This window comes from Neophocaena asiaeorientalis, unplaced genomic scaffold (assembly GCF_003031525.2).
Source record: "Neophocaena asiaeorientalis asiaeorientalis breed wild unplaced genomic scaffold, Neophocaena_asiaeorientalis_V1.1 scaffold192, whole genome shotgun sequence".
Lineage (NCBI taxonomy): Eukaryota > Metazoa > Chordata > Mammalia > Artiodactyla > Phocoenidae > Neophocaena > Neophocaena asiaeorientalis.
Genome location: NW_020185326.1, coordinates 5,243,031 through 5,258,797, shown reverse-complemented (window position 1 = coordinate 5,258,797; position 15,767 = coordinate 5,243,031). Strand labels below are relative to the sequence as shown.

The window sequence follows — 15,767 nt, the reverse complement described above, 5'->3', positions numbered from 1 at the left end:
ATTTCACCAGTTTTTCCACTAATGTCCTTTTTCTGTTCCACGACCCAATCTAGGATGCCACAATCTAGGCCCAGTCTAGGGTGCCACATTGCATTTAGTACAATGTGTAGACATGAGATTATGCCCTGCACACTCTTGTAGCTACCTTTTGCTCTTTACTGTCCCACTATGAGGGGGCTGCCCAAGACCATCCTGGGTTACACGTCTTGTCTGACGTAATTGTTAATCTCATCCCCCTTTCACTGGCAAAATGTCCTGGTTTGGACAATAAATAGCATGTCATACGCATTTTTCCACATCAGTAAACACCACCTGTAACTTCCTTAGTGGCTTAAAGCAACAATCATTTTTTGCTTCTCATGATTCTGTGAGCTGGCCGAGCAGTTCCCTGTGGCTGGGCTGGATGGCCTTACTCCCGTGTCTGGAGCCTCAGCTGGGGCAGCTGGGGCCTCTCTCCACTTGCTCCCTCAGCCTCCAGGAGGCTAATCCAGGCTTGTAGGCATGGTGGTTGTGCTGGCAGAAGAGCTCCCTACAGCAAGAGAGGGCAAGTGGAATGCATAAGCCCTTTCCCCAAGCCTTTTCTGTGTCATGTTTGCTAGTGTCGCACTGGCCAAAGCAAATCTCATGGCCAAGCCCAGATCCAGGGGTGGAAAAATAGACTCCACCTGCTGGTGGGAGGACCTAACGATACTGACCATTTTTCAATCTGCTACATGGTTTTTAGTGACTACAGAAAAGAATTCATGTATTTTATTCAGACAAGTCCCTATTGTTGGAATGAAGGTTGTTTTTGATTTTTTGAGTGTTTATAAACAGTACTGTTAAGCAACGGTCTTAATGCATAAACTCTGTATGCATTTTATATTGTTATCTCTCATTAGGTTCCTCGAAGTGGCTTCCTGGGTCGTGTGATAACCATTTGGTTTTTTTCCATTAGGAAAATTCAGTTTTATTTTCTAAGTAACATGCTCAATAATGTTATTAGACCTTTTCACAAGGTATGCTTTTAGCACCAGGAAATCCCCAACAGGTCACTCATTTCATCGGTATTTACGTAGATACTTCCCTAGGCCCGTGTTCCTTGAAGATGCTACCAATTTTGGTAAGTGAATGTTTTATTCAAGTATGGCTCACGTGTCACATCTTCCTTCCCCAGTGACCTCCTGCCCCCCAATTACAGCAAAGCTCAGCTGACTGAATGGCGTTCTACTCTCAGCTCCCTGAATAAGCACCTTGGTGAGTGACGTTTGTGGGATCCCACTTGAGTGTCGCCAGAACTCTGCTCAAGTAGTAGCTTTGTAGCAGCTTCAGTCTGTCAGCCAGTCATTTATGTGAGAGTCTGTTATAAACTCAGGAGTAAGTGGCAAGTCCCTCTTGGGGAAGAAGGGTTGGGGTGTGGAGAGAAGAGTAAGCGCTGAGGGTTTATCTCGGACCCCCAGACCTTGCCTGGCAGAGCCCCTCCTCCTCCCACCACCTCCCAAGTTACTTCCCAGCTGGTCCCACACTCTGACCCCTGACCACAGCGTGGAGCCAGAGGGATGGCTCCAAGGACCACCTGTGAGGACGGCTCAGGGGCCAGACCCTGGATGTATGAGGTGCACTGCCCCCACTCTGGGACCTAGGGGAAGTCATGGCCTCTCTTGGCCTCCAATTCCTCCTCCATAACATAGGAATCTCAAGAGGAATAATAAATGTACCTACCTTGTGGGGTTGATGTAAGAATCACGTGCAATCCTGCAGTCCAGTCATAGTTCAGTGGCTGGCTTACTCGGCGCTCAAGAATAAATAATAACGTTTAGAAATTCTCTATAACCAGGGTCCTCAAACTCCAGCCCGCGGGCCACTGCCCGTTAGTAAATAGGGGTCATTGGGACACAGCTCCACTCATTTGTTTACATACTGTCTCTGGCTGCATCTGCTCTATAACAGCAGAAATGAGTGGTTGCAGCAGAGACTGTGTGGCTCTCAAAGCTGGAAATATTACTGTCTAGCAGAGTTTGCCAAGTCTTGCTCTAGAAGATATATTCAATACAGTATTTCAATCTCCTCTGAGGCAACCCAGTGAGGTCAGTGGTGTCATTGCCCCTCTGTGATAGAGAAGGATTCAGAGGCACAGAGAGGTGAAGTGTCCTGCCCAAGGTCACACAGCTAAGGAAGTGTCACAGCCAGACTTGACCTGGGTGCTTTGGTTAGTAGTACCCACCACTGCTCCCAGGCCTCTCGGGTTTATAATTCCAAAGGTATTATAATATAATTCCAAAGGTATTATAATTATATTATAATACCGAGCATAAGAGTCCCGAGACCGTAAATAATAGCAATGGCTGCTATTCACTGGACGCCTCCTAGGAGCAAGTGTGGCGCTGGGCCCTGGTAGCCAGCAGGGTGGATCTCTCTTGAGTGCTTCCAGTCCAGAGCGGAAGTCAGACCACGCAGGATGTTACAGCAGGGAGTGGACAGGTGGCCAGCTACATGAATGTGTATTTGGGGGCACAGCCTGGTTAAAGGTTATAAGACACCTTGCCAAGGAAGTGATCATCCAGTTGAGACCTGCAAGGCAAGTACAAGGTAGCCAGGCCCAGGGGTCAGGGGAGCTTTCTAAGCCAGAAGACTAGTATGTGGGGAGGCTGAGAGGTCAGACAGAGCTGGGGCCTTCAGGGAAAGGAGAAGGTAGCAGGCGAGGCTGGAAGATGCCAGAGGGCCAGACTGTGCTGGCCACGTGGCATGTGCGGAAGGCTGAACTTTATCCTGAAGGTAGTGGGAACCCAGTGGAAGGTTCTGAGCTGGGAGTGATAAGGTTAGAGCGGGGAACGGATCAGAGGAGTACAGGAACAGAAGCACAGAGACCCGGGGCGGAGCTTCATCATAGTGACTTCATAGGAAGGGTGGAGGTGTGCTGGCCTAGGCAGCGGCCCTGGGGATGGGAGAAACCAGCTTTATGGCCTCTCCTCACCAGTTCCACTACACATCTACCCTCCCCAGTGTTGTGTTTTTTTTTTTTTCGGTACGCGGGTCTCTCACTGTCGTGGCCTCTCCTGTTGCGGAGCACAGGCTCTGGACGCGCAGGCTCAGCGGTCATGGCTCACGGGCCCAGCCGCTCCGCAGCATGTGGGATCCTCCCGGACCAGGGCACGAACCCGTGTCCCCTGCGTCGGCAGGTGGACTCTCAACCACTGCACCACCAGGGAAGCCCTCCCCTCCCCAGTGTTCTAACTGCCATCCAGCCTGCCCTACTCCCAGCCCTTGTCAAGGAACAACCACCACACAATCTTTGTGTTATCTTTCAGTTTCTAGAACTGCCAGGAACATTAAACTTCAGTTCCTTATCTTAGATACCAAGAGATACACCGAGGTGACTATAAACCAGAAACAGTAGGGCGGAGGAAGAGGAGAAGATCAATCAATCAATTAATCAATCCATCAGCTTTGGAATGTTCCGCTGGTCCATTCACTTCTTAAGGGGTTCACCACAGACATGATCTGTAAACGCTCCTTAATTTGCACCTGGTTACTGTTCTGTGACGTGGTGCAACTCCCCCAGAAGAATTTCACCAGCCTGGAAACTGAGTCAAGAATTAGGGTCAGAACAGAAAAAGGTGGCTCCTCATTTGAGGTCCTTATCTTGGGGTGTCAGGAACTTTGAGGCGAGGAAGATAGCAGCCCCTGATCTAAATTATCCCCGTTGTTGAGGCACTTGGCTGGGGAGAAGCCTCTGCCCTGAGCGACGGGGAAACTCCTCTTGCCAACCTCCCCTCTTCTTCTGGAAGAGCTGCTGACGTCTTTTTTCCACCTATGGAGATGCCTACCACGTGGACTGCATGATGCGGATCCGCTTGCAGTATGAGAAGACCTGGCAGGAGTGCCTGGCCCAAGTGCAGAAGTGCAAGGTGGGTGCCCCTCCTGGCCCGTCTGAGGAGAGGAGTACAGGGCATGCCCCTGCCCCTCTCCAGCCCGCACCCCCTGCTTTCCCTCCACGCTGGCCTCTGGGCATTCTGAAGCTGTTCCCTCAGCCTGGACCCTCTTCTCCCCAGCTGTTCCCACCCACCCCTCAGTGGCCCCCAACATGACCTCCTCCAGGAAGCCTTCCCTGACCCCACGGACAAAGTTTCCCCCTCTGATCACCTCAGCCTTCACCCTTGACCCTCTGTATCACTTCACTTTATTTATTCAGTGGAGGTCATGTCATGGGAGTTATTTCCAATGCTTCCCTTTTGTAGATAGTGTTGCCACTGGCATCACACACAACTTCACTCTACCCGCCCACCTCTGTTAGAGGGTGAGACAGCGAGTCCTCTCACAACCCCCTTCAATTACAATGCCTGGTTTTCTGAGGTGCAAGGACATACTGTGTCAGAATGTCCCCTCCCTGCATCCTTGGGAAAACTGTTTAGATGAAAAACCCCCAAAAGCCTAATCATTTTGAAGATGGTAATCTGCCGGCTCCAGCGGTGGTAGGAGTCCCCAAGCCATGAGGGTCTCACCTGTGGGCCCCAGGAAGCGCCTGTTCCTCCATCCACCCCTCCTGTGTGTGTCTGTCGAGCTTTGGCTCTGCCACCAAGACTCTGAGGTGAGCAGCGTTCAGGGGAGCAGAGCGCTCTCCAGTGCGATGCACAGTGTGGGTGCTGTGGTCTCTGGGGGCTGTGCCACAGTCTTGCACCCACTCTCATCAAATCCTACAAGGCCCTGCAGAGTGGGTGTCGCTGGCCCCATCTGGAGGTGAGAAGACCAGTTTGCAAAAGGCCCAGGGGCTGTCCGAGCCCACAGGGCTCTGCCCACTTGCTCTGTGGCCTTAGGGGCAGTCACGTGCCTCTCAGTCAGCCCTTTAGGGGCGTCAGACTTTAGGAGTAAAGCCTGGAGGGAAACCTTGTGCCCTTGGAGAGCCTCCCCAAGACCACATGCTCAGCGCTCACCACCTCGGCACTCACGCCCTCCCCAGAGCCCCATGGCCCTGTGGCCCTGAGTGCTGACGCCTTGTACCCATGCTCGTGGCCCCTGGTTGGGTGCATGCAGGGGGTGAATGCTGACGTCCTCATGTACCCCAAGAGCACTCTGAGCCTGACAGGGGGCGCCTGGTGTTCCTGGGCAGCGGCATTGGAAGTATACCACTGGAGACACGTTTTTAGTTTGGGGGAGGTTGATTTATTCTAGATTTTGCACATAAATCAAGTCTTTATTAATATAGAGAGCTGGCTTTCCAGTTGGCGTAATTCCAGACAGGAAATGGGAGCCATGTCTGGCTTACAGCAACGCTGAGGCCGTGTAGGCTGGCGGCTGATGCCTGTAGGGTGTGCAGTAGGACAGTTCTGAGTTCAGATCCCAGTTCCACCACTTGCCAGGTGTGTGACCTCCAGCAAGTTCCTTCACTTCTGTGAGCTTTGGTTTCCTATCTGCCAGACGGGGCTGATGAGAACACCTCTGGGGGATTCAGTGAACAGGGGCAGCACATAGCACCTGGACACAGTGGGCAGATAAAGCTGGACCGTCTCCACTGCTGTGGGAGTTTCCGCCGAGTTCTCGGGCATGGCTGGGAGGCGATCTCAGGGGCAGCACCAGCCCTGAGGTGAAGCCCCCATCAGCCCTAAGCCAGGCTCTGCCTTGTACCTCTCCAGAAGCAGCTGCTGGACTGGAAGGCCTTCACTGAGGAGGAAGCAGAGAGCCTGGTGAGCCCGTCCTTCTTCCAGATGGTGGGAAATCTCCAGAGCAAGGCGGAGGAGGAGCTGGAGGCCTTGGATGTGCGTAACTGGGGACCTGTGCAGCTGGGGAGCAGGGTGGGGGGCACCCGGCGTGCTGGGCTGTGAGAGGAGTGGGAGCCCGGGGGCTTACAACTTTGCCGTCACTGGTGCGTGCAGCCCCTCGGAGCAGTGCCCCTGTGCCGGGTGCTCCAGGCTCACCCCTTGATGCCTCAGTCACCCGCAGACTCCGATTGAACAGTCTCGGGCAGTGAGTGCTCCCCGAGCCCTTGCCGAGTCTGGGTGCTGAAGGTCACGAGGAGCAGCAAGCCTGCATCCCATGATGCTTAGAGTCTAGAGCAGGGGTCAGCAAACGTTTTCTGTGAAGGGCCAGATAGTAAATATTTTAGGCTCTGTGGGCTGTCAGGTTTCTGGCACAAATTCTCGCTCTGCTGCTGTGACACAGAAGCAGCCCTATGCAATGCAGAAATGAATGGGTATGGCTGTGTTTCAATAAAACTTTATTTATGGACACTGAAATTTGAATTTCATATAATTTTTACATCATTAAATATCTTCTTTAGGTTTTATTCAGCCATTAAAAAATGTAAAATCTGTGCTTAGCTCCCAAGGTTAAACAGAAATAGGCAGGGGGCTATATTTAGCTCACGGGCCACAGGTTGCCAACCCCAGGCCCTAGGAGAGTATAAGAGACACACATGAAAGAGGGAGAGGTGAGGATTTAACAGTAGACTGTGGTGTTTGGCTCAGGTGCTGAGTCAGGGAATCCAAAGAAGGAGGGATGCCCCAGGCCAAGGTGGGTATGGCCCACCTGATGCGAGGCTGGTCTCTAGGGTGGCATCTTCTTCTTTGTAGGCCCCAAACTCCATCTTCTTCCTGTCAGGGACTTCAGTGGACACGGGGCAGGTCTAGAGATGGGACTTCAGGTCAACCAGTCCGAGGGCATGGCCTTGGACAGAACAGAAATGCTGTCCCAACAGAGAGGGGACCGTAAGCCACGATGTGGCACAGAAGAAAACCTTGAGAGATGGTGCCCAGGCAGTGACGGCCAGTGACATGGGCCTCCACTGGCCGGCAAGGGAGCCTCGTGAGTAGGGCTCTTCTCCTCAGCCTGGGCCGATTGGCACTTAAGGCCCCTTCTCTGGGTTCTGCCACCGCAGAAATCCTTCGAGGCCGTGGCGAAGCAGACAGAGCGGCAGAACTCAGATCTCTTCAGCTATTTCCAGGAGGCTGTGCAGCTGTGGGAGGTACATCGGAGCATGCTGTTGATGCAGGAGCTGGAGCTCGAGAAGAGGTTGGAGCAGCAGCGGCAGAAGCACAGCTGCGAGAGCCAGGTGTGGGCCCGGCATCCAGGTAGCCCCCACGAGGCATGAGCGCAGGGCCACACCCGGATTGTCAGCGACCCAGCGGCTCTGCTTGGTGGCCCGTGAACTCAGCCAGTGTTCAGATGCAAAGCAAAGAAAAGTTCAATCTATACTTCACACTATATTTTATGTATTTTATTTTTATGGAAAAATTAGCCCTAAATGTATCTTAGACTCAAATGTAAAGCCTCAAGCTATAAAACTTGAGCAGATAGGAAACTGAGGCTCACCTTGGTCACGGGGCTGCATGGGAGCAGAAGAATCCTGCCAGAGTCAGGTCCGGGTTGTGCAATGGGTGCCGGATCCAGACATGTCTGTGAGGGGGTCTGCATGAGAGACAGACAGACTGCGGGGCACGGAGCATCTACCTCTGGCAGTCATCCTGTCCCCACAGGACATGAGCTGGCCCCCACCCACCTGCCTTCACACAGTCTAGGGGTGGAGGGGTGCACTCAGCATCTGACGTCGAGCACAAAAGGTGAGAAGGAGAGCAGGGAGTAGGTGCCTCCGGAAGGTGTAGCGGGGGCCTGCCCGGGCGGGCTGGGGGTGAGGGACATGTCCCTGAGGAGTCCCATCTAGGCAGGGTCTCCAGGGCTATAACGTAGACAGAGAAGAACATTCCAGGCAGGGAAAAGAGCCCAAAGGCCCAGAGCAGTGAGAGTAAGGATGGTGGTACATTTGGTGCCCCTTTTGTAGAAAAGAGCCTGCCCGGGGCACCTGGACCTCAGCTCCAGGGGCAGGGTCTCTGCGTGTCACGTACACTCGTCGAGCTCTGGTAACTCACATCTGCTTCCTTCTGTTTGGGGTGTGGCTACCAGGCCCAGGAGGCTCACCTCGATAAGCTCTTGGACCAACTGAGGCAGCAAAGCTGTGAGAATACCCTAAAGTTACACCTGGAAAAGGCCAAAGATTTTCTGAAGAATATGAAATGCAGGTAGGCAGACCAGACGCCGGAAGGGGATGGCCTGGAATTCATATTCAGGATCAGAAGGTGCCTGCCTAGGAGCCCAACCCAATGATGTCTCCAACATCAGAGATCACTGTGGTTCTTTGCAGCTCTACCCTCAGCCAACACAAAAGGTTTCAGGGAGAACTTGGATCAGAAAAGTTTATGGACGGAGGTTTCTATGCCATGGAGTTTAAAGGTCAAGAGCATGGACCCTCGCCCCACCTTCTTAACTTTTAAAACATACATGCTTTGTTAAAGAAAAAAAAAGTTAACAAATACAAACATGTAGGAAATTCTCCTAACTTCTGCCCAACTCGTCCTTTTTGTGAACACGGACATTTATAAATGTGGATATGTATGTACACATACAGTGTTTTTAAAATAAGAATTGTTCTATAACTGCAGATTTTTTTCATTTTTAAATGACCATCCATTCATTAATATGGATGCTTCATAATGAATTAGCCATCCTCCAACTGATTAGCTTTTTAAGACTGGTGCCAGTCTCTCAATATGAAAACCAGTTCCCTGTGAACTATCTTGTGCCTTGGTGCCTTTGTACAGCTAATTCTGTAAGGACTGTTCACAGAAATGGAACTGCACTGCCAATTGACTGCAGTACTTAGATTCAGAAGTACGTTTTAAAGCAAGTAAGTAACCCCCTGAACCTTGGTCCTCTTCCCCAGGGAACAGATAGAATCTGGGCCTTGGGGGTTTGGAGTGCTTGATGGGGTGATATAGGTAAAGTTCAAGGACAGGGTTAGTACAGTAGACAGGAAGTGGGAACCTATGTTACAACATGCAGAGAACTCTCTCGCATGTGTTTCCTAAATGTTCTACAAAGAGTATGTATTCTTTGTATGATCAGAAAAATAGCAAAACAAACCAAAGACTGTTATTGTAAAAGGAAACCTAGGCAGTAGCTCTGCGCAGAGCTAAACGCCAGATGCAAGCCCACCTCCATGTGGTCCCAGGCATGGCTCTTGGCTGGGGTCTCTCACACCCAGCTGACCCCCCTTAGACAGGGGTCTCACCTCCCTGCCTCCCAGGTGTGAGAGTTCTCATGGCCTCCTGACAAAGGAAGTGATGGAGTACCCAGCGATCATACTGAAGGAACTCAACTCCTACAGCTCCACCCTCAGCCGACACTTCTGTGTTCGTGAAATCTTTGAACAGGTATGGAAAGGGATACAAAAAATCCCAGCTGCTCACCAGGGAGCAATGGGGAGAGGATGACGTCTAGGTCTTATTTGCCTCAATTTTGAATGCCTCTCTGGACTGTGGGGAGTTAGAATCTGTGTCAGGACATCAAGGAGTGAGAAGCTAAAAGCGTCTCCTAAAGACACCATCTCTTCTCAGATTAAAAGAGGTTGAAGGGCTCAGAATCCAGACCTCAGGCTTGAATGGAATTACAATTAAAAGGCTAATTTATGTGACTCTTTGAGTTCCATTCACCCAACTCACCACTGCTGCATAACCCTCCTAAAATACAGCTCTGATGTACCCACTCTCCTGCTCAAAAGGCCCTCACCAGCTCTGCAGCCCCTACCAAACCCAGCCCACAGTCCCTAGATGACCTCAGAGCCCCACCCCCACCGCATCCGGTTCCCGCCCTGACTCTCCCTGCTTCAGCAAACTCCTCACTCTTCCTACATCTGCCACTGCCCCCTGCCCTTCCTCACCCTGCTCCTCTGCTGGGCTCCTTCTGTTTCCACACACCCCAAACCCACCCATACTTCCAGCCACTGCCAGTGACAGGATCCCCCCCACTCACTCTGACCCTCATCTCCCTTTCCTCACCCCGTCACCTCTCCTTTCCCTGAACGTGCTTGTACGTTGGTCGCTGTCAAATGCAGGAGTTCAGGGCATCCTACTGGAAGGGGTTTTCTGAGGGGCAGGTGTGCCCTCCTAACTTTCGTCCAGCTTCCACTGCCCTCAGCAGTGTCCTGCACATAATTCAGACACACTGAGTGCTCCCTGGTAAACGCACGAATGCCCGGAGTGTCCTGGTCTGACTCTCCCAGAGTTGGCTCTTTCCCACACACAGGCACCCAGAGTCCTGCACGGCCAGGGCTGAAGATACTTGTGGCTGACACTGAACTTGGTGAGGGTTTCCTGTAGGTGTGGGGTTCCTGACTCCTCAGAGAATCCCTCCCCTCAGCAGGGATCCCTGTCCCAATTGCTCATGAATGCTTCGTGGGGCACCTGGCTTGAGGTGGAACTCAAGCTTTGAGATCAGTCTGGTTGCCTGGGTTAAAGTGTAGGTGCTACTGTGGTCTCCGTGTCACAGGGAGGACACTGAGCCCGTAGGGTTTAAGGGACTTGCCCAAGGTCATCCAGCTTGTGAGGAGCTGGAATTCAGATCCACTCTTATCCATGGCACACTATATCCACAACTTCACCCACAGCCTGTGACAGAGGGAATTTGTAGTGTTGATGAGGGGGCTCCCAGATCTTGTAAATCATGTTCATTCTGTATGTTTGCATCCAGCACTGGGTGTAGCAGATTCCTGCCCCTTTGTTTGCATCCCTCCATTTATACTTTCTTGCTTTTTGCTCCAGATCACTACTGAGAATGTGTCAGAATGAAATTTTATTCTGTGATTGCCATTGTGTGATGAAAGCTTTGCTAGCCTGCTTGGGATTAAGGAAAACTGATTGGGAACACCCTGATTACCCCTGTGAAATAAGTGGTCAAGGCCTGCATCAGATGTAGAAGGGGAGGGGCGGGGCCTTTTCCTTAAAAGAAAAGATACGCCCTCAGAAGTGGCACTCTGCTCATTCACTGTCCGTGTTTTTGCTTTGTAGAACCTGGAGGGTGAAGTCATTTTCCGACTGAGGGCACCAGGTAACACTTTTACAATTCAAGTCTGAGTCTCCCCGATTCCACGCTTGTATATCTGGGGTCTGGGGAGGCCCAATCAGGCTGCATTGGTAACCTGTCTCTTCCTGGGCTTTGGGCTTGGTCATCAACAGAACCACATGAAAAGCAATTCCAGGAGAGAAGGAGAAAACTGAGGGGAAAACAAAGGCCTAAAGCAGACACGAGCAAAGGTGAGGAAAGCTTAAGTAGGGGAACAAGTTCCCTCAGGCCAGTGGAAGAGATACAAGAAGTAGAAGATCAAGAAATCGAGTCCCCCACCACTCAAGAAGTGGTAGTAAGCCCACAGGAAAAGTCTGTACTGAGTAAAGAGATGGATGAGTCCAGAGGGGACTCTATTCCGGGATTAGAAGAAATGCAGATTGAAAGAGACAGCTCCTTAAAATCACCCCCGAACCAGGCAAACATGATGGTTCATGAAGAAGAAGAGGAGGAGAAAAAGGAAAAGGTGGAGGAGGAGAGGGAGGAAGAGGAGGAAGAAGAGGAAGAGCGTGAGAGTTCATCTGTGGATGAGGTAGGCCAGCAGCGGATTCACTCTTGGGTATGGAAGGTGTGCTGTGTTCACTCCGTGTGTCCCTAAGACAAGCTGGGGTCCCCAGTGGCGCAGTCTCCACTGGGGTACATATAGAGAATAACAAATGTATGCACACCTTTTATTTTTGTCAGCAGGGATCCAATTCTTATCTCACAGCAATGCTTTTTTTTTTTTTTTTTTTTTTTTTTTTGCGGTACGTGGGCCTCTCACTGTTGTGGCCTCTCCCGTTGCGGAGCACAGGCTCCGGACGCGCAGGCTCAGCGGCCATGGCTCACGGGCCCAGCCGCTCCGCGGCACGTGGGATCTTCCCGGACCGGGGCACGAACCCGTGTCCCCTGCATCAGCAGGCGGACTCTCAACCACTGCGCCATCAGGGAAGCCCCCAGCAATGCTTTTTAAAATTCACCTTCCTCTCCTCACATCTCATCTTGCAACGTACTCTGAAGTCACCCCTCGACTTTCCTCATCCCTCCTTGGTCCTCCCTCTTTCCCAGCTCCTCTTTATTGTGTAGACCAACTTAGCCCCTCCATTCCTTCTCTCTTCCCATTCTCTGCTTATGTAAGAAAAAAGATCCATATCCAAGTTGGCAGATAGCTCCCCTTAGAGTGCAGGGAAGTAACTCTCATATTAATAAATCTTGTCGGGCTTCCCTGGTGGCACAGTGGTTGAGAGTCCACCTGCTGATGCAGGGGACACGGGTTCGTGCCCCGGTCCGGGAAGATCCCACGTGCCGCGGAGCGGCTGGGCCCGTGAGCCATGGCTGCTGAGCCTGCGCGTCCGGAGCCTGTGCTCCGCAACGGGAGAGGCCACAACAGTGAGAGGCCCACACACCACACACACACAAAAATAATAAATAAATAAATAAATAAATAAATCTTGTCCGCAAAACACATTCAAACTCACAGAACAGTAATTTGAATTCCATAATCATGAAATTGCAAAAGACTCTTTTCCTATATTGCTGTGGAAGAATTGGCGTATGAGGCCTCTTTTTGAACAGGGACCCCAAACTCAAATGCCCACAGGCATGCAATAGAAAAGAGCGCTGGACACCAAGTGTAAAACAGTGACACATGAGAGAGACTACTGTCTTAGTCCTCTCAGGCTGCGCTAACAGAACACCACAGACTGGGTGGCTTATAAACAACAGACATTTATTTCTCATGGTTCTGGAGGCTGGGAATTCAAGATCCAGGCGCTGGCAGCTTCAGTGTCTGGTGAGGGCCTACTCCTTGGTTCACAAGCGGCTGCCTTCTTTCTGTGTCCTTACATGGTGGAAGGGGCAAGAGCTCTCTGAGATCTCTTTTATAAGGGCACTAACCCCATTCATGAGGGGCGGCTCTGCCTACATGACCTAATAACCTCCCAATGCCCACCTGCAATTACCAACACACTGGGGATATGAATTTTGGAGGGACATCAACGTTCAGTCGATGGCAACCATGCAGCCATTATTCAGTTCCAGCCAACAATGCCCTGTGGGAATGTAGGCTCAGAATTGCCAGATTTTCTGATTTTAAAAAGAAATCCAGATTTTTAGGTGGAATTTCCCAATTTTAAAAGGCACTGTATGGGCAAAAAGCAATCATAGGCAAGATTTGTCCCACAGGTTTACAACCTCTGATGTCACGGAACCTGTGGTAGGGATCACCAAGTCTGTTTGATGATGGCAAGTCTAAAGTCTTGTTTTCTGCTTAGGTCAGAGCCCAGGAAGAGAGTCTGGGAGCGGTCTCCCATGAGGAAATGGAGTCCTTCACAACGTCCAGTGGGAACACTTACTTTGTCTTCCTGCCCCTGGAACAAGAAGAGAGTAGCAAGAGGCCCCATTCCAACCTTTTTGCCATTCTCTTCAATGACACTTCCAGTGCCAAGGTCCTAGAACAAGTGATCATTCCATCCAGACTAGTTTTAGAAATTAAGAAACAGTGAGTAAAAAACCCTTTTATTCTCATTCTCCTTGAGTTTTATTAACAAGGTGAAATAGTATAATGGAAGATTGGACTCGTTTTGGAAAAGAAAACACGTAGGTAACTGAGGGTAGACATGAGAAACACAACACAAAGTAGCAGATGTCCAGGGATTTTTCGCAGTCACAGGTATCCTCTGTGAGAGAGAGCCCTCTGCCTGTCCCAGGATGACTTGTTGGCCTGGGCCTTGTATCAATACAGAAGAAACAGGGTTTTCCCTAGAAGGTGTTTCTGGGTTCTAGATCCTGGCATGTCTGTTAATATTAGAGTTCCTTTTCTTTTCTTTTTTAGGAAAATTATATAGATATAGACCATAGTTATGAGTATATCAGTATGGTATTTTGCTCTGGTTATGTTACACACTTAATGTAGAAAATTGAAAAAAGTACAATGAAGAATATAGAATAATTTTACCATTGAATATCTACTGCCCCTAACTCCCAATTTTCTTTCTGGTCCTTTATGTTTGAATTTGGAACAAATGTGAAAATTTGCATTTGGCTCTTAGATAGCATTTGCATTGCCCTCCTGATACTACAGTGTCATAGCTAGGACTAACCAGCTAGAGATCACCTGGTTAGTCTACCTCCCATGTTTACACATGGACAGGAGACCAGAGGCAGGGAGTAAAAGGAGTAAAGTCAGGCCTTTGGACTCTATTCTCCTTCACCTCAGCATCATCTCACCTTGAAAATGTCTTCTGACTTGAACCTCATCCTCCTCCTCCCTCTGTCACAGGCCATTGTCTGCCCTCTCCATAGACCAGGGAATGAAGAAAAGCAAGGACCACCATCGGAGCTAATATTTATTGAGAAAGTTTAATACTCTGAATAACTAAGAGAGGGGTACTGTAATTAGCTCATTTTACAGGTGATTCTAGAAACTGAAGCTCAGAATTTATAACTTGGACAAGATCTCTGAGATAGGAAGTAGTTAAATCCCAGGATATGAACCTAGACCCTGTAATTCCAGAGTCTTGAACCAAACACTATGCCATCTGGCCTTGGGACCAACCAAAAAAATAGTTCTGTGTTCAACGGATTGGATTTGAATGTTGAAGCATAGGATACATACCGAAAAGTATGGAAATTATGAGCATATAGCTCAATTAATTACCCAAAGGGAACACACCCAGTAATCAGTACCCACAGGAAAGACAGCACTACCAACCTCCTTCATGTACCCATCTCACGTCACTGCCCTCCCTTACCCAAGGATAACAAATATTCTAACTTCTGAATTAGTTTTACTTGTTTTTGAACTTACTTAAATGGAATCCCATGGAATGTACTCTTTTATATCCGGCTTCTTTTGGTGAACATGTGTATACATTTCTGTTAGCTATATAACTAAGAGTGGAATTGTTGGGAAATTGACTTATATGTGTGTCCATCTGTCTCAGAGGAGATACAACCAAAAGATACTGCCAAAGAGGTTTCAAAAGTGGGTTTGTTTTAACAGTTTACAGCAGTGTATGAGAGTTCCAGTTGCTCCACATCCTCACTTGGTTTGTCAGTAGTTTTTATTTTAACCATTCTGGTGTATGTGTAGTGCTGTTCCATTGTGGTTTTTTTTTTTTTTTTTTTTTTTTGCCGTACGCGGGCCTCTTACGGCTGTGGCCTCTCCCGTTGCGGAGCACAGGCTCCGAACGCGCAGGCTCAGCGGCCATCGCTCACGGGCCCAGCTGCTCCACGGCATGTGGAATCTTCCCGGACCGGGGCACGAACCCGTGTCCCCTGCATCGGCAGGCGGACTCTCAACCACTGCGCCACCAGGGAAGCCCCATTGTGGTTTTAATTAGCATTTTCCTGATGAGTAACAATGCTGTGTACCTTGTCATATACTTATTGGCCATTTAGTAATCTTTCTGTGAAATGCCTAGCCAAATTTTTTGCCCATTTTTTTTCTGGTGGATTGCCTATCTTATTTCTTATTAATTTATGTGAGTTATTGATCTCAGATATGAGTTTTTTATTAGTTAAATACATGGCAAATGTTCATCCCGCTCACTGTGCTTGCCTTTTTTGCTCTCTTCAAGGTATCTTTTGATGAACAGAAATCCTTTTAATAAGGTCCTAGTCATCAGTTTTTTTCACTAGGGTTAGGGTAATTTCTGTCTTATCTAAGATATCTTTGCTTGCCTCAAGGTCATGAAAATATTCTCCTGTGTTATCTACCATAAATGTTATAGTTTTAAACTTTCATAGTTAGATGTACAATTCAACTGGAATTGATTTTTGTTTATGTATGAGGTAGAAGTCAGATTCATTTCTTTCCCATATGGATAACCAGTTGACCCCAGGCCATTTGAGAAGACTCTCCTCTCTCCACGGCTCTGCCAGGCCTCGCATCACCACCTCCCCCTGATTGATTACTGTAG

The 15,767-nt window shown here is 49.6% G+C and overlaps 1 protein-coding gene across 1 annotated transcript in view; it reads left to right on the top strand.

The window, feature by feature from the left end:
* Nucleotides 1–15,767, top strand: part of CCDC180 (coiled-coil domain containing 180) — an 81,346-nt gene that overhangs the window by 39,885 nt on the left and 25,694 nt on the right. The window contains 9 exon segments of the mRNA XM_024734429.1: nucleotides 1,157–1,236; nucleotides 3,799–3,887; nucleotides 5,610–5,732; nucleotides 6,851–7,024; nucleotides 7,873–7,988; nucleotides 9,053–9,179; nucleotides 10,812–10,851; nucleotides 10,980–11,398; nucleotides 13,119–13,345. Of these exon segments, the coding sequence (XP_024590197.1) occupies nucleotides 1,157–1,236; nucleotides 3,799–3,887; nucleotides 5,610–5,732; nucleotides 6,851–7,024; nucleotides 7,873–7,988; nucleotides 9,053–9,179; nucleotides 10,812–10,851; nucleotides 10,980–11,398; nucleotides 13,119–13,345 (1,395 nt within the window).